At 36.1% G+C, this 26120-nt stretch overlaps 2 protein-coding genes and 1 pseudogene across 5 annotated transcripts; 1 reads left to right on the top strand and 2 right to left on the bottom strand.

Moving 5' to 3' along the window:
* The first annotated feature begins 1414 nt into the window (after positions 1-1414).
* Positions 1415-6472, top strand: LOC126596791 (uncharacterized; annotated as a pseudogene).
* Positions 6473-7108: 636 nt separating this feature from the next.
* Positions 7109-18452, bottom strand: LOC126596130 (phospholipid-transporting ATPase 3-like). 4 transcript variants are annotated; one of them, XM_050262614.1, is made up of 27 exons: positions 18017-18449; positions 17136-17201; positions 16646-16707; positions 16171-16252; positions 15859-15969; positions 14716-14793; positions 14471-14567; positions 14186-14292; positions 13772-13837; positions 13341-13462; positions 13111-13216; positions 12929-13006; positions 12716-12832; positions 12085-12234; positions 11858-11962; positions 11379-11521; positions 10951-11121; positions 10776-10839; positions 10474-10686; positions 10077-10242; positions 9900-9979; positions 9553-9792; positions 8813-9034; positions 8565-8732; positions 8079-8429; positions 7884-7990; positions 7109-7782 (listed from the first exon to the last, which is right to left on the bottom strand). In XM_050262614.1, the coding sequence occupies exons 1-27, from the start codon at positions 18188-18190 to the stop codon at positions 7485-7487; spliced, it is 3744 nt and encodes a 1247-aa protein (XP_050118571.1). In that variant the 5' UTR covers positions 18191-18449; the 3' UTR covers positions 7109-7484. The 4 variants fall into 4 exon arrangements, with proteins under 4 accessions (XP_050118571.1, XP_050118572.1, XP_050118573.1 ...); XM_050262615.1 differs by having other exon boundaries at positions 10951-11052; positions 18017-18447; XM_050262617.1 differs by lacking the exons at positions 7109-7782; positions 7884-7990 and having other exon boundaries at positions 8259-8442; positions 18017-18452.
* A 3136-nt stretch (positions 18453-21588) lies between these two features.
* On the bottom strand, positions 21589-24720 carry LOC126594785 (transcription factor BHLH089-like). Its single transcript, XM_050261042.1, has 6 exons — positions 23994-24720; positions 23548-23748; positions 23194-23259; positions 22880-22948; positions 22719-22790; positions 21589-22196 (listed from the first exon to the last, which is right to left on the bottom strand). The coding sequence occupies exons 1-6, from the start codon at positions 24333-24335 to the stop codon at positions 22068-22070; spliced, it is 879 nt and encodes a 292-aa protein (XP_050116999.1). The 5' UTR covers positions 24336-24720; the 3' UTR covers positions 21589-22067.
* Positions 24721-26120: the final 1400 nt, after the last annotated feature.

Here is a 26120-nt window from a genome sequence, read left to right as displayed (position 1 = left end):
GTTTGCCATAATCATTTTATTACATGAACAGTATGTGATTGATAAAGTGAGAAGCGTACACACACACACACACTCACCCCACTAGTTTTGGCAAATTAATTACATTATTTTCCATATAAAATCCTAATCTAAAACCTTTTTTTTTCTTGAAAATATGATAGCTTAGTGGTTAAATGGTAGATTAGAGAGCCGACGAAGTTCAAACTCACGTTGAGAGTTAAGATGTCATGGCATAACTCATTTCCACCACTGTAGTAATCTAAAACTTAAAAACTCGATTACCACAACGAAAAGACTAAAGAGTACGAAGCCATATATATATAAAACCCACCTGTTGTGAATTGGATCTGGTCCGTTGGGAACTCTTCTTTTGCTCATATAGTTAAAATTCAAATCTGGATGAACAAGCTTCCCTCTTCCAACCGCATCGGTATGCTTTGAGGCTGCTGTACTCGTACCTCCTTGAGTCTCTAGGGTTCCGACCAGCAAAAGACAGATAAACCCTACCACCGCAAGCGTTCGCAAGAAACACTCTAAAAAACAAGAAACACCACCACTGCCCATATATATATATTTTTGTTTCCCAATATATAGTAGCTATATAAGAAAGATCGTTGCACCTAGCTAGAAAGAAAGAAGATATATAGGAGAGGGGAGGGAGGAGGGTTAAGAAGTTTCTTAATTAGCTAGCTAGAGAGGCAGTTTTTTATTTCATTGGGGTTGGGGGAGGCAGTTTTCTTTATAGGATTTTGAGGGTTTATGATGCACTTTCTCAGGGACCTTGAGAGAGAGAAAGAAGGGAACAAAGAAAGGGTTATAGCTTAGCTGGTTTGGAACGTGAGAGAGAGAGAGAGAGAGAGAGAGAGAGAACAACTTTACTTTATACTGAGAAGGTTTGGATACGACACTCCTCTTTTGCTTTGAGTTGATTTGTGTATTTTCATGCAGATAGCACATCTCTACGATGCCAAAAGACCATCCCTTACCTACAACAGGATGAAAGCCAATACTAAAAGGGATTTGGGGGTCGCCCACTGTCTGTGACGTGCACCAAATCTCCATATCGCTTGGTCCATCTATAATCTCCATAAGAAGGTATATATAGGAAGAATAACACTATAAAATCTTCGACCAAAAAAGGGGAAGAATAAAACTATATTTTATGATTGATTTATGGAGATGGATTGTCTGCCCTCTCATTTCCATGTTTTTCCCATCTTCTTCTGTTTTGTGTGGTCACGATTAATTCACGTCAATATTTTATATTCTTATTACTTTTTGTTTTATTATTTTTATAAAAAAATCAATATAAAATGTTGACGTGACTTAACTGTGACCACACAAACAGGAGGGAATAAGAAGAGTATGGAAATGGGAGGGCAGACAATCCACCTCCTTGATTTACATCTAAACGATGGGGCCGTCATCCATACGTGGAGTGAGCTGCTTGGAGTTGGATTTAGTATTTTTGCTTTTTGTTTTGTGTTTATACACACACACACGAGAGACAGAAAATCGCACTCGAAATCTCATATACAGAATATTCTATACAGTTGACAATTTCATATATTATATATATATATATATATATATATATATATATATTATTTATCAATATATATTATTTATCAACTTTATAATTCCGGCCAACCATGCTCCACAAAATTATTCCATGATAATTAGAACCACTCTTTACATGGGACTGTTAATTTCCTTGAGAGTGAGGGAATAAAATATAATACAATTAATAAAAGATTGTATAACACATGACTGTACGAACATGAACACACGCATGAGCTCTGAATAGATACTGAAAATTAATACAGAAGATGATTCTTTGCAACAGGTTTTGGTTTTGATTAGAAGGAATATTTGGCACGCCCTGTTGCAACTCCATAAGATAAGACCAAAGCAGCAAGCATTTCGCACCTTTTTGTCTTATCCATTCTCATATGAATCAGCCCAGCAGAGGTGTAGTAGTGCAGAAGAAACATGTAAAAGTTGTTGTTGTGAAGAATCAAATGCTTCTCAACATCTCACTAGTGTAGTATTAGCTTCTTGTTGAAGGTAAATAAAGCTACACATCTATAAAAACCACCTAAACCAGTAAAAAACACATGCTAACTAGTGCAGTACAAAGATATGGGATCGATGCTGCCACTACTTAAAATCAGATGTGGGGAGCTTTGCTGGTGTAGTACAAAGATAGTTGGCACCGTTTTAATCTTACTAACTTATTACCGCTTGAATTCTTGTGTGTGTGTGTGTGTGTGTGTACACGTGACGGTATCAAGGTTCTAAAAAGTGCCAAACGTTTGTCAAAGGCTGAGAAAGGGCTAGCGTAGCCCAGGCCGATTTTTTTTTTAAAATTTATTATATAACAATAAAAACATAAGAATAAAATGACTACTTATACAATTATGCCTAATATATATATAGGAAAAATTAGTTTCCGGTCCCTAGTTTCTAATGTTCATTAACTAAGACCTTATCATTTTTTAGATTTTGATCAAAGTCCCTATCATTAATATATTAATGAATTACATGTAAGTTACATAATTTTTACAAAAAAAATTAGTAATTGATTTAAGAGTTTTAATACTCACACCCTTATTAAACTCCTAATTAATTTTTAATTAAAACATTTCCCAAATAAAAATAAATAAAATTAGAATAAGTTTGTACCCATTAAATTTTTATAAAAAATTGATCCATTCTTAAATATACCAATTTGTTAAAAATGTACCCTTTTTTTATATAAAATTTCATTCAATCTTTTCTCTAATCCATTTTTAAACTTATATGGATACATTCTATTTTCGTTGATTTGAGAATGTATCCATGTCAAGTTTAATAGAAGAAATTTAATAATGTTATTAAGGTTTTTTTTTTGTTTGTGCTTTTGAAAAATGTACCCATGCTTTGGTACAACAACTTTTTGGTTAGTTTTGATGAACGTACCCATGTACACACACACACACATACATACACACACACACAAAATATATTGGAGAGTATAATTCATCTTTAATATTTTTAATCCCATAAAATATGGGTTTCATTTAAAATCTCATTAATATAAATAACTACAAATTTTATTTTTAATTTAAAAATATAATAACCTACATAAAAATACATTATTATATTAATCTCAGGAACTTCAATCAAAAGTTAAAAACCACCAAGATTTCAATCAAAGAACATTAGTAGTTAAGGACCGCATCCAAAGTGTTCTATATATATATATATTTACACATACTAGTATTTGGAAACCTAAATCCAATCTTTTTTTAGCAAGCTCATCTTTTTTGTTGTCGATTGTTAGTTGTAGATATATCTAGAGTCTCATGACTTCATGATATTCTTGTGTAATCTTCCTTTTCATTCAGTCTTATGCCCCGTTGTCAAAAAAAAAAAAAAATTATAGCTGATTCTCTATATAGTATTTAGTCTCTACTTGATGATATTCTTATTCCTATATTGTCCCGATCTCATCATGAACTCAAATGATGAGGGTTTGGATTGACCCCCTTTTTTTAGGGACCAGGATAAGAATTGAGTTTGAGCCTTTGAGGACAGTTTATAGTTAAATAGAGAAAGGATAAAATATCTATTTAGCTTATTGCTCTCCTACTGTAATTATTTGTTTGTGATCGTTACACTGTTACAATTAATATATCTTCTACGCAATATATTATATATAAATTCTTTGTTTATTATATATATTAAGGAACTATTATTAGTATTCTAAAAATCTCATTTTACACTACTCACAAATGTATTTTTCTTTCTAATTATAGAAAATTTGAAATTATCTATATATTGTAATACGTAGATTATTAATATATTTGGAAGCTTTGTCTACCTCCAGAGGTTATTTTTGCTTTGCTCTTTTTGAGACAAAGATTAAATATCAAGTCCCGGTCACACAGGATATTGGGGAGACCTAAAAACATACTAAGCATCTCCAATGCGCTTGAGACCTAATGAAATTTTGACAAAAAAAAGAAGAAGAAGTAACTTGGAAAAAAAAAAGAAAGGAAGTGACTTAGACAATTTTTTTTGTCGCCAACCGCAGATGATCTAACTGTTATAATATTCTTTTTGCTGAAGGTCAAGCTCTCCTTGATGGTCTTAAGACTCCTCATGATCGTGGTTTCTCTTGCTTGGAGGTGGAGGGGGATTCTAAATTCCTTCTTAATGCTTTGAATGGGACCTCTTCTATCCCCTCGCAACTTAGGACTTTGGTGTCCAACGTCCAAAAGTTATTTGCTTGCTGTTTCCAATATTTCATTCTATCATATGTTCTGCGAAGTTAATTTTTGTGATTGACGCACTGGCTAAAAAGTGGCAAACATCTTTTGTTGATCATTTGTGGTGGCATAATCTTTATGTTGAGGCGCGTTGTATTTGATTCTGGAATTTTTATAAATTTGCTTGCCCTAAGAGCTTCTTGTTGTAAATCTTTTCCTTCCCTGAAAAAAAAAAAACAATTGCACCATTTATCCCGACGTCGGAAAGTAAACAAATTCGACCTAAATAGTAGAAATCGATGAACAAGAGCTTCTAGATACTACAATATTTACTGTAGGAACTTATGATGAAATTAGGAATTTTAAAAGCAAAATCAGTCAACTTGGTGATCATTGAAAATGATGTTCTGTCAAATCACAACTTTCAGTTTATGGAATGAATCCGCTTCAGACCTTAGTGTCCGAAGTTTAGAAATCAATTCATCTGGACCGCACAAATTCAATTCAACGGTTTTCATTAACTCATTTTTCTGGCTCACTACATAAAATTAACGGTTCTGATTTCTTTTACACACCAATCAGCGATCCAGATGAATTGATCTTTAAACTCTGGACACTAAGGTTCGGAACAGATCCAATTCCTTCATTCATGCCCTTGGTAATCTGAACCAGCTGTCCAGCAAAGGTAGACACTATAATTAAATAATAATATGTATTGTATCACAAATTTTGTTTACGTACGTAGTTTCATCGAATCTCAAATTTTGTTTACGTACGTCGTTTCATCCACTATAGACATAAAAGCCATGCCAATTGGCCTATATATATGGTTGGCGCCTGTATTATTCAGGCTAATTCTTTAGTTATTTTTATTTTTGTTAATTTATGGATTTGTACACGAGAACTTAATTAGTGAAATGTTTCTCACTTATTCGATATATGTTTATGGCTCAATAAATCAATATGCATGGAACATTACAAACAAAACCCCTCCAAAGCTATTATTTTGTTCTCTTTATTCTGAACCATGCTAATTAAGCATGGCTAGATTTAATTGTGGAATTAATATTAAATTTCATAATTTGTTAGATTTTTTCAAAACAATTTTTGTTAGATTTAATTGCTTTAATTAATATAAAAAAAATTTGAAATGAAAAAAAAAAAAAAAAGACGTTGCATTGTGCACTAAGATTTGGAGATTTGAATTAAAAAATTAAAACACATAAAGTTTTAGTCTAAAGTTTGAGTTGATCAGGGAGCGCTTTCAAAATGTCTCTTAGATAAAATTAATCATTTCTTCCATCATTCAATTCTTCCTTTGCGACTGTTTAGATGTCAACAATCTTATGATTAACTATATAATTGGAAGTTGGATATATATGCCTTTTCTCTACTTTCTCATTGGTTTATGTTACTATTTAGGAATGAAAGGTTAGGGTGCAATACTAATTGTGCTTAGACTTTCACACTCTCAAGTCTCTTCCTCCGGTTCCTTCGAGTTTGGAAGAGGTAAAAGTTGCAAACTGCACCTCATTAGAAAGCATCTCTGATATTTCAAACCTGCGAAACTCGGGGCCTTGAGTGCTTGAAATCCTTGGTGAGGTTGTATACGAGTGGTTGCAATGCTTGCTCCTCGGTTGTTAAGAAAAGACTCGCTAAGGTCCTCTCTCTCTCTCTCTCTACACACACATACGCACACGTATGAAAAGTGTAACTAAGTCGTCATCGGTTTGAAATCTTTTGTTGCAGAGCTACTTGAGGAAACTACGGAACCTTAGCAAGCCAGGAAACAAGATACCAGACTGGTTTTCTCAAGGTGTGGTTACATTCTCCGAAAGAAAACCCGCGTTCGCAAAAGCGTGATCATAGGCGTTGTAGTCTCTCTCAACCAGCAAGTACCAGATGACATAAGAGAAGAACTCCCTCGTGGTGGATTTTCCTACCTCACTTCAGCATTGAGCTTACTGGGAGAACCAAACACGAATGAAGACCAAGTTCCCTTGTGCTGGTACCCGATTGGGGATCGCTTGGTACCGTTTTGCAGTTAAAAGACGGTTATAAGCTACATGTGACGAGGAGAGATCCGCCATCGATGAAAGGCGGCTGAAAAGTGGGGGCTTCATTTTGTCTGTGAAGATGATGATGAGTATGAGGGAGATGAAGAGTCATTAAATGAATGCCAGCAATCCTTGTCGGAAAAACTGGCCGCGGCTCGTTGAAGAAGGCGACTGCACCTGCACTCCTGAAAAAGAAGGAAGCTCTTCTGAATCTAGTTCTTGTGCAGATGAAGAAACAGTTCAAGAAACCAAAACAAGTGAACAAAGATTATCATTATACGATGATGGAGAGTAATTTTTCTTGCTTCGTAGTGTTCTCTCTCGTCTTTCTGTCATTGAGTTGGTTGTGGTTCTTGTATCTATGAACTTAAAACAGGCTGGTAGGTATCCTTTTGTGCCCGAGCTTCTGCACCCAAGGTATTGTATTCGATTCTCCCCTCCCTTCCATTATGCTTTTGTCGAAAAACACTTTGAGCTTGTTTTGGATGTGCTTTTAAAATGACTGAAAGCGCTTTTGGTGAAAATATTTTTGAAAACAATTTTTAGTAAAAATAGTAGTAAATCCTAGAAAGGCATCTAAAGTGCTTCCTGGAAGAAGCAAATAACTTGTGCTTCTTATAGAAAGCACTTAAAGTGCTTTTGGAACCCAAAAACATTTTCTATAAAAACGCTTTCAGTCATTTTAAAAGCACATCCAAACAAGTCCTTTGATAGTGCCCCTTGATCTACTATTTATTTTGATTGAAATTACCATTTCAAGCCAAACTACATTATCGAGCCAGCGCACATTGAAGAATATGAGGCAAAAACCTTGAACATTATCGCAATCAATTGACAGAAGTTATAAGTTAGGGCTTCTTACAGCTCACATTACAAAAATGTGGGACGAATATACAACGTCGACCTCGAGCGAGAAAACACTTCGTCATCAACAGCGAAAAATGGTCGAAATGTGGTTTCTCTTACACTGGAAGAGAATGCTCTTCACTAAGTTGACTTAAATCATGTAAATGTACAACCTGGATATACCACTACAGTTTCTGAAGACGTAAAACAGATACTGGATATATCAAAAGAGCTAGAACTACGGGTGATATGGCACGGGGCTAATTACAAATTTTCCTACGCCTCGACGTCAAAATGATAATTTATACAAGAATCTTCTCAATCCAGTTTATTTCTTTTTCGCTGTTCTTTTCAAGCTGGCTCTCCGAGCGACATCCCATGCTTTTTGAGGGGCATGGACTCCCAGCTGGGAAGCAAAAAATGATTCGTATCCAGGAGAGTCAAAAGCAAACCCTGTGTGTTTTGATACTTCCCGAGGGAGTTGCGCTACGGCAAAGCTCCTGGCCTCAGCTGGGGTGAGCTGGTTTCCGATTTCCAGTAAATCATCCCTGCTTCTACCTTCGGGCTCATGCCTGTGAATTTCCTGAATTATCTGATAATCGAAAGGAAAGAACCATCTCTGGATCCTGGATAAAAAAACCATCGGTTATTTCATCAATGATAAATGGAAAACCAACCCGTACCTATTGAAAAGCTGCAGATTGCAACAGAGATCTCATTTTCTTACCCTTGATAAACGAAGTCGCCAAAAAGTGCAAAAACTGGGACTAGAAGAAGTGTCAGGTAGAAATAGAAGGTACTCATCAGGACATATATGACGTAATAAAGATTTCTCTGCAAGAAAAATAAATAAGTTAATATCTCAAATATTTCAATAAAAAACTCAAAAGAACAAACCAAATACGAACATAAGAATACCCACCTTCTGGTCTATGATACAATATATGAAGATGAATATAAACCATGCTGCAAGGCTTCCTCCAACACTAATATAATGCCACCTTGTGATTGAATTGCACATCATAAGCAAACGAAAGTTGACGGTCACTACAACACAAGTAAAGGCCATTGTGCTGACATCCCAAAGTCCAAACATCTTTCCGGATGAATTTTGACCACGATCACTTGAGGAAGTTACAAAATAATAGAAGATTAAAGATTGGTAAACGGAGAAGAAAGCCCATATTGCCACAACCCTCCATTTGAAAAAGGCATTTCTTATTCCCTCCCTGTATAGTTCAGGGTACTTCTTGGAGAGGGCTGCACTGACATCCTGATAAAGAAAGCTGACACTCATAAAAAAAGTTTATACGCCTCATCCACTAAAAAGCAACGCCCAAATAATAATTTCTCCCAGACGCAATTTAAAAATAAATGGCATTATTGAGTGCGTGGACAGATATGATACCTTGTCAAAAAGCCCAACGATGATTACAGGCAAGGCTGTGAATATGACATTATACAATGACTGAAACCAATCATCGTAGAATCTTTGACCAGAAAATCCAGTTTGAAAGGTGAACCAAAATTGAGTCAACGTGAATGTAAGATTCTTGTAAAAGAAGTATGTAACAACCTGAAAATTGCAATAAGATTTGTCAAACTCGTAACCACCCTACAGATGTTAAAGTTTTGGAAGTTGCAAGAAATCCATACCTTGCATAATCTAATATATGACCACCGTCCATGCACAAGCAATAAATCAGTAAGAAAGCGGAACTGGGCAATAGCAAAATCACTAGCCATCACTGCTTGCATTCCTTCTTGCCCACTTATTCCAACGCCAACATGAGCAGCTTGGATCATGCTCACATCATTGGCACCATCACCAATGCTCAGTGTTATCTTCTTTGCACCCTTTTTTACCATACTTGTCACCTGAAGACAGTGGCAATGCTTCAAGTGAACTACATAATTTCACTTTTAAAATATGAAACTTCTAAATATTATATATATTAGACAGTCAAAATTTTAAGAACAAAAACTAGTTTCCTAATGCTTCTCTTGTGAAGATATTCTTGACGAAGTTGGGGTTCCACCATGAAACCAATTGCCAATATGGGTAGAGCCCAACTAATTATAAGCACATGCAAGGTCCCTCCTCTCATCAATGTGGGATTCATTCTCAACATGCCCCCTCACGTGTGGTGAATTTCCAAGCCTAACGAACAACACAACTCAGGTGAAATGGAGCACGTGTGGCCATTTGACTTCACGCATAAAACAACCTGCTCTAATACCATGAAGAAGTTGAGGATCCACCATAAAACTAATTGGCGATATAGGGAGTAGCCCAACACATGATTCATAAAACAGAAATGCATAAAGGTTCTTGACTTCATAGGCTTATTACTAAAACACATAATGTTAAGAGTTGAAATCCATTGGAAACTCACCTGTGCTTTCTGCAAAGGAGAAACTCGACAGCAAACAACTGAGTTACAATTCAAGCTCAAGTTGAGTAGCGTCACTCGTAGACTGGGGTCTAAGGCATACATCAAGCACTTCCCATCTATTACAAGTGCTAGTTTTGGTGCAGACACACTGTGAAGATAGTTTTGCGCTTCCTCGAGGCACCTTTTTAGGTCTTTTTTGACTTCTTCTTTAATGACACGTGCAATTTCCATTTGGTCTCCCTAATGCCAGAATCAGAACGTATTATGCAAACGGCAATTATTGTGGCTGATAGTGATTTTTAATGTATGTACAGGCTAAACGTGCAAGCTATATATTTTTTGCTTACCCTGTCCTCAACTTCCCTAATCACATCAGTTTCTGAACTGATAATAAACTGTTTCATTTCATTGTTGATCAAATTACATGCTGCAGCAAATTTAAGAAAACAAAAGATAATGTTATCAGAGAGAGAGAGAATGTGAAGGGAATAAAGAAGCACCAGCTCTCATAAGATACCACTCACCATAAGCTATATTTATTGCAGTTTCCATCTTGTCCCCTGTTAGCACCCAAATCTTAATACCAGCTCTTGATAGAGTCTCTATGCAATTTGGGACTCCTTCTTGAAGCTTATCTTCGATGGCAGTGCATCCAATCAAAATGAGATCTTTCTCTATAATTTCTGCCACCTTCATTGATTTCAAAATAATTTTGCAATGATTGAACATTAACATCACTAAAAATAAACACTGAAAGAGAGAGGAGGGGGCGGGGGTTGGTAAAACAAAAACAAAATGGATCATAGAAGAATAAAACAGAAAACAACTCGAAGAAATAAAGCTAATGAAGTTATAACAGTTCACGCCAAATCTAGAAAGTCACACCCCTTTACTACCAAAACCAGATTCAACAGAACATACCTCATCCAACTTCTTTTCACGGTCCCGTAGTGAGGATTTAGCCTGAATAAATTTCTCATTCCAGCTTTCATATGTATCAGGACTTAAATCTCTATAGGCCAAGCAAAGAGTACGTAATCCAGCAGATCCAAATAATTCCAAGTGTTCCCTAGATACTTTTTTCAAATCATCTTGTCCATCAGCCAATCTCTCGTAGATTACATTATCAGCACCCTGTCAATAACAGGTTCCTGACTTAATGTCAATTTATTTGCCAACTGCTCAGCAATTTCATCGAATATAAAAGCCCAATAAGCTATTACCTTGCAGTACAAAACAAGCCTGCCATCTGTGTAACGGCATACAACAGACTGACGCTTCCTTGTACTAGTTAAGCAACAGATATGTAATAAATGTTAGTCAATCAACCCTGAAATTATAAAAGTACCATGGCCCAAAAAATAAAAGTGAACAAATGTGTTCGAGGACATAACCCACCTATTAAATTCAAGCACATTGAGAATCTCGTAAGACACACCTTGAACTGTACCGATTTTCTCAGTGTGAGATTCACGAATATATATCGTCGTCGGTGTACGTCTGAGAAAAAAGGAAGATATCAACCTTAAATAAGCTGGACTAATTGATAACAGCTCTCTCAAGGCACTTCTAGCAGAACCAGAAAAAAGAATGGAGAGCAACATTATTAGCACACAAAAAAATAGAAAAAAAAAAGACGCAATTCAAACACTTGAAATATAGATCAGATGGAAACAAATTCATGGATCAAATAAAAATAGTTTGATGTTATCTGATGTGACCAAACCGAACCTCCCTTCACACATCTGTCACTATGTGGCTTAAAATATAGACAAGTATGACAAATAGCAATCCCAGTCAATAGGACAGAAATGAGAAGTGTATACCTGTGAAAGAAGAAGCCGAAGTTCTTTGCAGCAATTACCAAAGCAGACTCATCAGGGGATGCAGCTTGATATGTGATTTTTTTTGGGGACTCTTCACCCTCAGGAAGCACTGTGTGACATATAGCAAGGCATCTGAAGAATTCCTACCAATAGAACAAAAACTATCAATAAAAGTATCAAAGCTAAGAATTTATGATATGCCTTCATGATATGTCAGAGAATCAGAGATACAATAATTCAGTTGTCGCAAGAATAATTCTGTATGGAATTCGCTCAAAGAAAATAAACTTCCATAGACCATAAAGACCATAAAACAAGATGGCAAGGAGAAAAACTACAACAGAGCGCAAACAGCTATCATAATCCCCCAAAACAAAAGGAGAAAAAGAACTTCCAACATTGAGCATGCTACATGTAGCTCCACACCACAGTAATGATGAAGATATTTCATTATACTTCTAGCAAATAAAAAAATCTACCTTACAAAGATCAGGATTAGGCTCATTCCTCCAACCTCCTCGCATAAGCTTAGGATCATCAAAGTTGAATCCCTTCTCATGGGCTGCATTGCCTGAATTGTAACCCTGTAGTGAAATCATAATTTCATTAAGAGGAAGATTTTTTCATTTCATATCTAACATAATTATACCATTTATATATATATATATATATATATATATGTACACACACAGAGAGTGAAATATACCTCAACAAGTTTTATACCATTCCGCTCTGCTATTCCCCTTTCAATTTCAGTGATACCAGTTCCATAGACCTCCCCTCCAATTGAACACTTAAAGAACTCCATCAAGTTTCTTGTTAGGGTTCCAGTTTTATCAGAAAAAATGTATTCCACCTGACCAAAGAATAGACTGTCAAGTTGTCACCCTCAACAAAAGCATTATAAGAGCAAATTGATAGAGATTTCAATAAACATTCCTCTGGGATACTAAAACAATGTAAATCTTTCAGTAAATTGGTGTATACAAGTACGTCCGTATTTAAAAAAAAAAAAACAAATTCCTTTTTTCAAACAACTATTAATTATTCGTTGAATTGCATGTTTTTTAAAACTCCAACATACAATACACGTATTATACATGTATGTACGTACTTTTCATGTTTAAACCACGTTATTTTCACAAAGTTGCTGAATAATACAATTACGTTCTTTTCACGTAGTATACCCGTTCCGTATTTTACTAACTATGATAAATTGTAATATAACAATATAAAGTAAACGAAAATAGTAAACAAATAATTGTTTTTCCTAGAATAAATTAGTGAGAAAAAACCTTGCGCTCCACAATTAAAATGCCAATATGGGATTAACTTACCTGTCCAAGTTCTTCATTCAAATTTGACGTCCTAGCCAAGGCAGGGGTATTGCTTTCGACATGGTACATACGCAAGTCATTATTGATATATTGGGTAGACTGGATAAATTTGATCATCTGCAATAGATAAAATAATTTTAATAGAATTTTCAACCCATCAAAAAGTGAATATTTAAGTAGCAGGTAGATGCAGCGTCAAGCAAAGAAACTTGCCTCAATGGAAACATAAAGAGAAATAGGGATTATTGTTGAGTACAGAGTAATGAGGGTAAACATCGTCAGAATGATAACCTATAAGACCAATAAACAACATAAGCAAAAAGAAATAGTACAGCATGAATCAATTAAAAGAAATCTACTCTACAGCAATTGTTCTGCTGAAGCAAGAATGTTACCAGAAAACGGTTATTAGGGTCAAACGAGCTGTATGCAATTGCTGAGTCGCCGCTCTTTTTTCCCCAGAGACCTAAGTAGTAGTACTTGCGGTTGATGAATACACCACTATAGAATTACATAAACCAGAAACATCATCATGATGCGGAAAAATTATGTAAAGAATTTGAGTGGTAATATAAATTCCAAAGGAAAATACATAATCAAATTACTGGATAGCATATTCTCATACCTGCCGATTGCTCCAATCAAACACAACATAAAGAGAAAAGCAAAAAGCGCGAGTATAAGTTTGTCAAGTTTCCTCTCCAGTGTACTTCTTTTCGAAGGAACATTCATGGCATTCATCATAACCTGCAATAACCAAAATAGAAAATTATCAATAGTTCGCAAGTATGGACAGAAAATACAAAAGCAAGAGGGAGGTACCAATAGAATAAGAGGAATAGGACAAGTAAAAGAAGCATGTGTAAGACAATAGCACAAAAGTACTTTTTCTGAAAGAGAATCCAAGTCACAAACATCTACTGAAGTAAGAACACTGACAGACAAAGAGGGAAACTAATCCAAGAATTCATGTTTACTACACTCTACATATGTAAACATAAAGGGTGGGAGTTAAAAATAGAGGCATTTAATTTACTCCACTTCATGACAACATACCTTGGTTTCATGACCTGTAAATATAACAGTCGCAACAATGTACTCAGTATTCCTGAGACTGCAACCCTGTAAAAACATAGCAAAGTCCCAATTCCAATGAGTTTCCCAGGTCAGTTTCACAAGTCGATACAAGAGTCGAAATCAAATCAAACAAACAATACAAGACCATTACGGATCAATAATACAAAGATTAACATAATTCACAATTCTATAACTATTAGTGAAGAAAAAAAATTCATGCACACCAACTAGTTCCATAGAAAATTGAAATGCAAGATAGTAATACATAGACCATTTTAATCAGCTGCAAGAGTAACTTTACATTGAAAAAATGGGCGCAAAATCCATGAGAAGCTATTAAAATCACGTTCTAAAATAAATTCCAATACTGAGAAACAAAAAGACATATCATACTCGCAGCAGAATTTGGTTTGGAGATAGAGGTAATGTCTGCTTGTCAATAATGAGATTTCCAGTGTAGGTGTACAATGAATTGTTAGGTTGTTCACACTGCACTTCTCCTGCAATGAATTAAACATTCATCACAACCGCAACAAATGACTTGTCAATTTAGCAATCAAATTTCATACCCATCGCATTTAACAAGATTACTTGGATCATTGTTTGAAGCACACTCAAGTATGTGAATGTACAATTCTAAAGACTTGCTGAACAGCAGGTTAACAGGAAATACTAAACCTTTGAATTCAGATGCTTTCTCAGGAGTCGAGTAATCCCAAGTTTTTTCTAATGCTTTTCTGATCTTCAAATTAGTTTCCCCATCCAAATTTGCAGTCTGTTACCCAAAAACAAAACAAACAAAAAACAAAACAAAACAAAACAAAAATTTACTTATTATTTATTTCAAAAAATGGTGACTCCATCCATGTTAAACATGCATGACTGAATATTCAAAAACTAAAAGATATGAAAGAATCAAGAACCTCAATGTAGCAGACACCATCTGCGTTTGTACCAGCCAGAAAAAGCAGATCTGCAGGGAAATATCCGTTCTGCTTAATCTAAAACCAATACAAAACATCAGCTTCTAGGTAGTGCCAGATAACATTCTTTTTTTTAATGGAAACAACATGCAAATGTACAACAGAACAATTCAAACGTTTAAAAGAAAGACAGCCAACATCCAAGACAATATGAATCAATTATCTTCTGATTGCTAGAAAAAAATCATCATGACCATATAAAGCATTACTCAATTCCATGTTTCTAAAACTTTGGGCAGCAAGGGGGGAGAAATGAAAGTTAGTTGTAATGCGAATTTCCAACCTTCTTAGCCATCACAGGACCAAGTTTATTTAAACACGTCATCACATTGAAGAGTTACCATTCAAGAGAACTTCCAACCAATTCAACTATCGTATGATCATGTTTGGCCACATCATCAACATGACAATACCTCTCCAATAGCAAAAATCTCTATTGCTCTATAGTGCCAATTCAACTATTGCATAATTATTTACGCACACATCATCTACATGCCAACAAGACCATGCATCAGCTGGACTAAAGCACTGAGTAGTTTCTATCTCCCACCACCCTTGTTGCCACAAAGAAAAATCAACTCCCACAGAACTGGGTTGTCAAAAGCGCCAATAATCATGGAGACTTGTTTATCCATAGAAAAATCTCAAAACATAATATGACATAGCAAAACCTCCCAATACAAAGCAAAGTCTTTAATGAAGGAAGCTCGGATACGATAATTCACAAGCCTTTAAAGTTCTATCACAATGGCAGGCAAATGGGCCATAAAAAATGATGGGAATAGAAGATAAATGAATACTATGACAAACTGGAGAAAAACAATCAGCAGAAAATGAATAGATGCACCATAAGGTGAAAACGACATGATACTCAAATGTTTATATGATAAATGGGAATTTTTTTCCTGCCCCAGGGTTGGGTGGGTAAGGTTTTACAACATACAACAACCATCATCATCCACAGGAGTTACAACCAATATCCATGTTACAGCATAACACAATAACCTTATAGAAGTGCCTATATCATATTATGGCACATCAAATGCACATCCATAAGGAAACATAAGCAAGCAGTACACTCACCCTGACAATATCTCCAACCTGCAACTTTTTCCAGGGAATACTTTCCCATTTCTGATCTTGCAAGACATCAACAGAAGCATTATTTATGGTCATATCATTCTGGAAGCGCTTCTGTTTAACATAAATTCAAAATAAAAAGGTACATAGTTAATAATTCGTCCTTGCTTTCATACTTAACTGCATAAGTGATAGATAAAACTTCACACCGCAGCTATCACAGAGAGAAAAGGTTGATATTGGCAATACAGAAAAACAAAAAAGGTTATGCTAAAAATCAAGGTTGCATGATATAATAGGCAGACTGGTACTCACCCAATCCTCAAATGCTTCCTTAACAAGAGAAACAAAAAGCACCAAACTCAGAGGGACCACATTGGTTACAGGATGCACAGGACTGCAATATTAGACATACTTGAAAACGTTATGCTTAGAATTGTAACAATTATTATTATTATAAATTAATTTATTAGAGGTAAACCAATTGTAGTCAGTACCCTTTCATATTCAGAGATGCCAAAGCAAATTTGTAAGCAATATTTCCAAAGTGCACGTAAGTGTGTTAATAACAAATCAAAGAACCCAAACTGAAGAAAAATAGGGTGCAGTCATCTCTTTTTTATTTTCAGAAACTTAAACAGACTTCCACTTAAAAATGTGTGTAACTGAATGCGAAAAATAAATAAAATAACATTGGCATCTCCTCTACTGAGGTGCGTTTTCCACTTCATACACGTTTTCTTGTTAAGACCTTACAAAACAAGTACCAAACCAAATAAAGTCAACATACCTGATTGGCGTTGTTGATAGAATTGAGATCGTCAGAAAGTAGAGGTTAGCTACCCGCCTGAACTGTCAGTGTAACAATTTCTCAGGACCATGACAAAATAAAATCATAGGTATTGGAAACTCTAGTCAATTTGTTTATGCATAACGCATAGCAAAATGATATTCCTACACTTCGTCACAAAAAAATCAGATAAGCTTCGAACTGCATCAGCAAGCAGGTTGATTGAAAACTAAAATCAAATGCATTGAAATTGCCCTTAATTTTAAGATTTCCAACTTTATCTACCAAGGGAATACATTCCTATAAACTTTTCTTATCCATCCAGTCTAATTTTCAGTACACCAAAACAACCATAATAAGATTTAGAACACAAGCTCTGGTTCCAACTTGTCATTAGGTTGGGTCAGAAATTGCCGCACCGAATCATATAATAATTTTAAATTCTAATATAATCATATTCATCTACGTAGTTTGAAGGCCCATGAATTACCTGTTCAAAGAGTCCTTTCGGCAAAAATGTAATGAAGTTGTACTTTGTAGTCGATATAGAATTCCCCTGGAACAATTGAACGCATAATAATTAAAACCGAATACAAACAAAATGAAGTAAGATTTAAAGTGGCAGATAACAGAACATAGATTACATATCCTACACGTTTATACTAATAAACCTGTTGATGGCACATGGTGGAGGTAAAACAAAATCCTGAAAACATCCACTGTGCTACAATACAAACATATTCTAGATTCTGAGAAGGCCATATCCTAATCTTCTGTTCTACGATCCAGATGAAAATTGGGCAGCTAACAATCTAAAAAGTATAACACTATGACTCAATCGACAACAACGAGTTTACCCACATTGATGCTTCTATACAGGCTGATAATCTTTCTCGCCTATTCATATTCCTTTTTGTTGTTTGCAAATTTTAACAATTGTATTAATTAATTAAAAAAGCAGGAACACTCAAAGGAGCTTAAATTTACTTCCACAACAGCATTGTGATTTTTATGAACATTTGTCCTTCCTTAGAACCATGAGGAAGCTTCATTTAGCATAAAAAGCATTTTTATTGAATTTTTTTTCCGTTACAATCTCTTCAATACCACACTATCCACCAAAAACCAACAATAATTAACCGCAACTAATTCAACAGAAAGAAAAAATAACGAAAGGTAAAGAAACGGACGTTATCGAAATACGTCAGTGAAGTTCCAATATTCCTGGAGGATAAATTAATAATCCAACATTTTAATTCCAATGATCATTCTAAACTCCGCCATATTTTCTCAGCAACCAAACAGAAAAATTAAAAAATGAGTAAACGGAGAATAAGACAACAAAAGGTAGACAAAATTCGAGTCACCAACCGGGAATCTGACGGGAATGTTATGCTCGCGATAGTTGCAGAAAATCGTGCGGTGACCCGGCGCCTGTGGCTGGACTCTTCCGAGTCGAACCGTCGACGTGCTCCCGGGCGGCAAACTCGAATTGCGACCACCGCCCAGCCTCGCTCCTCTCGAGGACCGATTCCATCCACTCATCTTCGGCCCGATCGGAACTCAAACGACGAGTCTCTTCCAACGAATACTCTCCGATCAGCCCCTCAATCGTCTCCTCCCCTATTTCTCGGCGGTAAACGGTGGTTCAAAACGCTTCGTCGTACGGTGCCAGAGGAAGTGCATGCGCTATTCAACGGCCCCTCAAACATGCTTTCATTTTTCCTCCCTTTTTTTTCTTTTTCTTTTTTCTTTTTCTTGTAGACCGCGAATTGGGTAAAATTTCCACAGCGCGAGTACTCTGTGCGCGTGTGGCGAGATCTGGCGGCTTTCTAGATATGGTGACCGGTGGGGAAACAAGGAGAGGAACTGTGACTTGACGCGCGAGTGAGAGAGCGTGGTGTTTGGAGGGTCAATACTATAAAGCGCAAAGCAGGACCTAGATCGGATTGAACGAGGACTAGTTTGGTATTGTCGTGCTTCTTTAAAAAAAAATTGATTCTGCTACGATATGAGAATAAATAGTTGTAAAATAAAGTAGTTGAGTGTTTTGTAATTTTTTTTTTATAAAATTTCTTTTAAGTGTAAAAGTGTTTGGTAAATTTTTATATAAAGCTACTGTGATTATGTCAAATGACAAAAATGCATGATATTCAATGTAAAATAAGAATAATTTAATTTATATTTGGCAAAAAATAAAGAATAATAATTTTATTTATTAATACTCTCTCTTGAGTCTTTCTCCTTTATTTTCTCCCTCGGCATTGACTACACTTTTTCAAAAACCAAAAAAATCTCTCTCCAAGTCTCCCCCGCTACCCCAATTTTCTTAGTTTTTATTTTTTTTGCTCTGTCTTCTTCTTTTTTATTTTCATATCCATGGATTCTGAAGACGTCAACGTTGTGACTATGTTGTCTTTGATGGGTTGTTCCTCAATCTCTCTCACCCGTCTCAGTGCATTTTTCTTCCTCATCTTCTCCGTCTGGGCAATCTAGGCTCTCCTAATTTGCAGAAATACGAAGATCAGTCTCCTGTAAGCGGTGCAATCTGGAAAATCTAGGCAAGTCCACAATGCCAAAATTGAATCCGAATCCGAGTCTAGTTATCGCCGGAAAAGATGGTGGTGTTTCTCGATGTGATTTTGTCGGTGTGTAAGTGAGAGAGGACGAACAAGAGATGGGTGAAAGGACAGAGATAGAAACGATGCCTATGGAATCCAAGGTCAATAAAGGTAATTGTTGAAGCTGTGAGTGAACAGCGTTGTGGAGGAGTCGACGAGGACGATCTCCTAATTGAAGTCGACGACGTCTGTAACATCCCACATCGCCTATGAGAGTGATCCTTAAATGTATATTTTCATCCCTACCTAGCATGAGGCCTTTTGGGAGCTCACTGGCTTCGGGTTCTGTAGGAACTCCGAAGTTAAGCGAGAAGGAGGCTAGAGCATTCCCAGGATGGGTGACCCATTGGGAAATTGCTTGTGAGTTCCCATAAACAAAACCGTGAGGGAATGGTAAGCCAAAAGCGGACAATATCGTGCTACGGTGGTGGAACGGGCCTGGGAAATGTAACATCCCACATCGCACAGGAGAGTGATCCTTAAATGTATATTCTCATCCCTACCTAGCATGAGGCCTTTTGGGAGCTTATTGGCTTCGGGTTCCGTAGGAACTCCAAAGTTAAGCGAGAAGGAGACTAGAGCACTTCCAGGATGGGTGACCCACTGGGAAATTGCTTGTGGGTTCCCAAAAACAAAACCGTAAGGGAATGGTAAGCCCAAAACGGACAATATCGCGCTACGGTGGTGGAGCAGGCCCAGGAAGTGATCCGCCCCGGGCCGGGATGTGACAACGTCTTCCGTTTGGTATTATGTGTACTTTATTTAATTGTTTAAGCCATTTTAGGTATTTAAAAGTTTAATTAAAGGACTCAGCGACTCTTTCAAATTAGGTTTGCACATAAGCTGTGGAAGCAAAAAAAGTTGGTTTTTCAAAGCTAGCTTTTGCTGCTTCTATTTTTTTTTTGCTTTTTTTTTACATAAAACTGTGGAAAAAAAAAAAACTAAAGTTGAAAGTTTACCAAACACAAAAAAGCTCCCAACTTTTTTTGATACTCCATTTTTTCAAAAGCACATAAGTACCAAATCAGTATTGAGGATCCTCTTCCGAATTCTGTAAGGATTCCAGGAATTCTTCAATCGTGTATCATGCGATTAGTTTTCATCTACTATTATTTATATTCAATTTTAAATAAAAAAATTATAATACATGCAATTAGTTTTCATCTAATATTATTTATATTCAATTTTAAATAAAAAAATTATAATAATTTTTGACAGCACAATGCACAATGTATGCTTGACAGACTTTTAAACTAAACAATGTACGGTTCACAGATTTTTAAACTACCTCCTGGACGTTAGATTTTATGGGGCACATTTTAGGATTTAATATCATTTTTAATAAGAAGCTTTAATACCATTTTTCGCCCTTTTTGCTTTTGTCTCGATTACACAATCAAATTATTCAATTTTATTTTTTTTTTTGTCTCTATTACAATTTTTAGTTATTACATTTAGTAAACTTACTATTTAGTATAATTTTCTATCATATTTATTTGATTTAACTGAAATTGTCAAGTAAACCATTATATTGCCTATGGTTATTTTTGTCTACAATTTGTTACAAAAACCTTATCTTAAATTTCATGAAACCTCAATTAAATAAAAGCATTCGTTTTTGCACTCGGTTATAAGAAGATTACTGTAGATGTGTTGGTGTTTAACGGTAGTTTGGGAACATGTTCTTAGAAAATTTTAATTTTTTAACAATATTATTCCTAGCTCATTTATCGTTTGTTAAAAAAAAAAACAATATATAGATAAAGATGGCAGATCTGTGACATCACTTTTTTACACAGCTTTTAATACATGTTTTGTGAGGCCCGCTTTGGAATGTACTCTAACAATTTGAACCCGTCTTTATTGCAAAAAAAAAAAATTAGACAAATTCAAAACCGTTAAGACATTCATTTGTAGTGAAAAAAAATTGACGAATACGATTTTACTAAAAAACTCTAACCCCATTATTTAACAGTCAGATTTAATGATTTTTGGTAGACATGATTTTTGAGGGAATACATAAAAAGATAAACAGTTCACATCGTTGAAATATATTATGAAGTGAACCCTACAAAAACGTGTGCTAAAAATTCTGTAAAAAAATAGGGACATGAATCTGTCCCCATAGATAAAAATTGAGATGGCCTTAAATATGAGGTGGTGTTTAAGTTGACGTTCTCTCTTTTATTTGTTAGGAGGCCAACTTCTTTGTGCAACTTTTGTTTTGTTGGGCTTGGGCCTAGGCCGAACGAATGTCTCCATTTTCTTTCTTAACAGGCCCAACAAATGTATTTACATCGAATTAAAGGATGGTAGCTAAAGTTGTAAATTTCAAAATATTAAAGCCTAGCACGTCCAGAGAGCAGAGGCTTAATTAATTTTATTTAATTAATGTAGTTTCAGCTTAATAACAAATCATCAATGTTCTAACAACGTTTACACAAGAAGTGGGAGCATAAAAAATATAGAACAATCATCATTCTTTTACAAGAACGTCACTTATTGCCCCCGGGTATTCGCTTCGGTATTTATACGGAGAAGAATGTGTATCCTGCTACAGGGATGATATACGAAGTTCGAAGTTCGATTTTCCGACACGCAAACAGATGGAGATGTTTAGTTACATTACTAACTTAAGCAGCAGCATCGTAGACGGAAATAATCACAACTCCATGCCTGATGTAGGATACGAGGAGGTGTTCGTTGATTTAACATAATGCAGTATACTTTTTCGACAGCTACTGAAGGAGGAAGCGTTCCCTTTGCGGTTTTATTCCCAATTTGAAGACGAGTTTTCTAGGCTATGTTGCTCTATCGAAACCACCACCAACCTGCATATGCAACCACTCGGGTGAATTGCCGCGGCTATATTCCCTTGGAAGCTGTGTACCGAAAGCCATTGAAGCAGCATCGAATGTTTGTTGACCGAACTGAAACAATGCAAATTGATCTGTTATGAGAATGGCAGTCCATAAAATAGAGGAATGAATCAAATCCCACCAACACATCTGTATTTTTCATCTTTTGTTTCTTAACTCATGGATTCCTATTTTGATAGACACGCGTAGCTTCCATCAGAGAGAAATGCGTGTGGGTCTCTACGAAGTTCTGATGAAAGAGTACGAATCTTCCCTCATTAAAACAGACAACGATGGATAACAACACAGACGCACAACCTCACATCAAGTAAAGAAGTACTCGAGGAACTTTTGATTGTCCTCTTGCTTCGGTTTTACTTTACCGATTTTCAAATAAGACTAAACATAGAACATCAGCTGACATGTACATGTTCAGCCTGATGAATTTCATGTGTGCAATAATACATGGCATATGGAAAAAAGTTGCAATAAGAAAACAAGAAGGTACTATATAACGAAGCGTTCGAAGAAAGAAAAAAGCGAGGTGAAAGTGATTCTAAACTCCAACAACTGCACATAATCTTATGGACTTACCTCTTTACAAGGAAACGCCTCAATGCCGGGGTTCATTCTTGTATTAACTGCTTCAAGCTTCATCGACAGGAACTGCAACATCCCAAAGATTGATAGTGCTCGAGCGTAAGTTTACATGTTGAAAAATTCATCGTAAAAATGAACAACTGCAAGATTCATACCTCAACCTGACGCTGTAGCGATTGGACGTAATTAATTATCTCATCAAGCACCAGTGCTTTTCCAATAACCTGAATCAGATAACATACCCTAATCAGCAGTTTTCTACCATGTTAATCCAAGGCTCAAATAAACTCAATGGTACTGATGCAGACTAGGAGATAAATTTACGCAAAAACACGAAAAAATTCAACTCAGTAAAAAATAAAAATCGGAAGAAAAAAAAATCCGTGAGGTGATTTCTAACACATTGAGATGCAACTGGGTATTGACTACTAGATGAATATATGAAAAGTATGGGCATACCATACCGTACCTTATTACAACCAGGGACCAGATCCTGGAGAATTTTCATCCTCTCGCTTATCTTCTCTCTTCTAGCCTGTCCACCACATATTTCCAAATTTTCATTCAGTATTTATCATTTAATAGCTCAAGAAGATTGTTCGAAAATTCATAAAAAATCAACGATGATGTTATGTGAACAAAAGATAATTATTATTATGGATTATACGTGCTTGATTCGTGTCCCGTTTCTCGAATTATATCCCTTACTATAAGGCAGCTGAAAATAACAGCCCTAGAGTTCAATCAATCTTCGGCCTGTAAATTAGAGTAGTTTAAAATATCGTTCGAAAATAAAGGACGTAGGACAATTGACGTAAATTACTCTTTCTGCAAGACTGTGGCTATCAGTAGCTTGGCCCCTTCTAGCTCGGACATGTATGTAGTCCTGCTTAGGCGGATCAGGCGGCTGAGCATTTTGCTCCGCCGGCTTGCATGAACTGGTTTCCGCTTCGGCTTTCGACTCACGGGCACTCTCATCTCTGCATCTAGTCGATGCTTTAAGCCGTTTCCCATCACAATCCCTCTGCCAAAACAAAATTTGGACCAAAAATATACAGATTTAGAAATTGTTCAATTAAAGAAATGGCCTATTTCCAATCACAGATGTGCAGATTTAGAAGTTTCAAATAAATCATTAGAAATTTCGAAGAAAATCACTATGAACAAACAGCAAACAGAAATAGTTTGCTATAATTAGCAAAAAGCTAATCCGAGTTTAAGCAATTAAACAATTGAATTATATATTGAATGAAGGAAAAATATAAATACCGCGCCAATATTGCCACTGCTTTTGGGAGACTCGGCGTCGGCGTTGGCGTCGCGCCTTTTTCTAGAGGCACCGCCATGTCCGCCGCCGTGGTTGCCTAGGTGGTCCAAACTCATCGTATTCGGATCACTATCGGCCAAGACGTCCCGAATCGAGCCCGAGACGTCCCCAAACTGCGCGAAACTCTGCGAGAAGTTCGGCCTCCGCAGCCCCAACGCTCCTACGGAATCTCCGGCGCTCGCGCCGCTTCCGTTCATCGCGAACTGCCAGATCTCCGGGAGATCAAACGACGTCGCATTGGCGTTAGGGAACGAGCACTGGTTGACGAGCGTCGGCGGATCCATTTTCACACTCCGATACGGTTCAAGTTCGGGTTTGGATTCGGATTAACGTTCGCATTCGCGGGATTCAAATAGTAAGCTCAAACAAATCTCAAAATCGAATGGGATGTCGCAATAAGTAGAGAGAGAAAGCGGAGAGAGATGTAGAGAGAGAAAGTGTTTGGTGCTGTGCGTGATCTCCTTGGACAGTGGAGAGGTGCGCACTGCGCCTACTGCGTACTGGGGAGTTTTACTCTTTCTTTTCTCTTTCCACTGCGCCTCTCCTCCTCTCCCTCCACGCAAAGAACTTGTTTTTTCATCGACAGCAGCCTCGGGAGCTGCGAAACGAAGTCGCTTACAGTGAGAGCTTTTCTCGCAGTCTCCAGCGTTTCTCTGTCCCTTTCTTCTCTCTCACTATTCTTTATGTAGACCTTCACTTCCCTTCTCCACCGTCCGATCAAAGTGCAATCCCAGTCAATCACACTAACGGTTGGGAGACATTTTGGAGCAATAATCATACGGTCACGTACCCGAATGCATTGTCTTACTGTTGATACTACAATGCCACGTACTCATTGAAACGGAACATCACAATGACGATGAATTTTAAGTTGTCTCTTGTTAGGTTGTTAGTCATGTATTACAATAGAAATGGACGACGAAATTATATGTCACTAATCTATGTATTCAAGGTGAGGGATTTTAGTACAAAAGTACGATAAAAACGGAGCATCACAGTAACCTTCTTAGTAAATCTTGTAGTGTGTTTTTATTTTCAATAATATTTGTAGTGTTATAATCTGTTTATTCGTTCGTTGTTGTGTTTACTCTGATTTTCAACTTGGAGTCAAGCTCCAATTTTCTCGGGCTACCTCCGAGTACAGGTTCAATGTAGTCTCTTGTTTGAGGTATCGAGTCACGTAGATTAGGCTTGTTTAATGCTTGATTAACGTAGCTTATTATATCCTAAAAGGTGGGTTAGTGGGTTTTCTATGGTTTAATCATTGTTATGATTATGATGTGTGTTAAAGGTGTAATTAATATTAAAGAATTGACTAATCTATAATTTTAGATTTGGTTAGAGGATAATTGGACCAATTTTGGAAGCTTGGACAGCATGGAGGCCCAGTCTTCACTGGCCTATCACCACCATCACTGTTTCCCAAAATGGAAATATAGTTCTTAAAAAAATAAAATTAGATGCTTTTTTTTTATATAATTAATCTCGAATTCAATCTTTAACCAAATATTTACATCAGGAATATCCAAATATCCAATCACAATATTTGATGTAATTGTTTAGTTGTTTTAAATGATAGACGAAGGTAGAATTTGAACATAAGAATTTTCTTCAATATCATAAAAATTATGCGTCTCTAAATCAAACGTCCATTTGTGAAGTGTGTCACATATTTTAACCAAATGATGTTCCATATTTACCAATTATATACTATAAAACACTTATTAATAATGAGCTTTTGAAAAAGCTTCAAGTGTTTTATGACGATTAACAACATTTATTATCATATTTGACAACAAAATTTAAAAGCGTTTCAGGTTAAAATTTTCAATTTTTCCTATAAAAATTATCATATTATAATAACTTATGAGCCAAACATCCCAATTTATCTCAATCGGGTTGAAATTCTATTCCAAACCAACTTTCACAGAGAATTTACCTCTCTAGAGGAAAATAATCAGTAACAGTGACTTTAGCACTTACCGAAAAAGCTTCGCATTTGCTTTGACTGAAAAAAATATCCCTTGTATGCATGATCATGTATAAGGTGCATGCATGCACCTGGTGAT

The sequence above is a fragment of the Malus sylvestris genome, chromosome 13, assembly GCF_916048215.2.
Source record: "Malus sylvestris chromosome 13, drMalSylv7.2, whole genome shotgun sequence".
NCBI classification, from domain to species: domain Eukaryota; kingdom Viridiplantae; phylum Streptophyta; class Magnoliopsida; order Rosales; family Rosaceae; genus Malus; species Malus sylvestris.
Note: the sequence above shows the minus strand (reverse complement) of the source record. Positions and strands in the feature narration are given on the sequence as shown.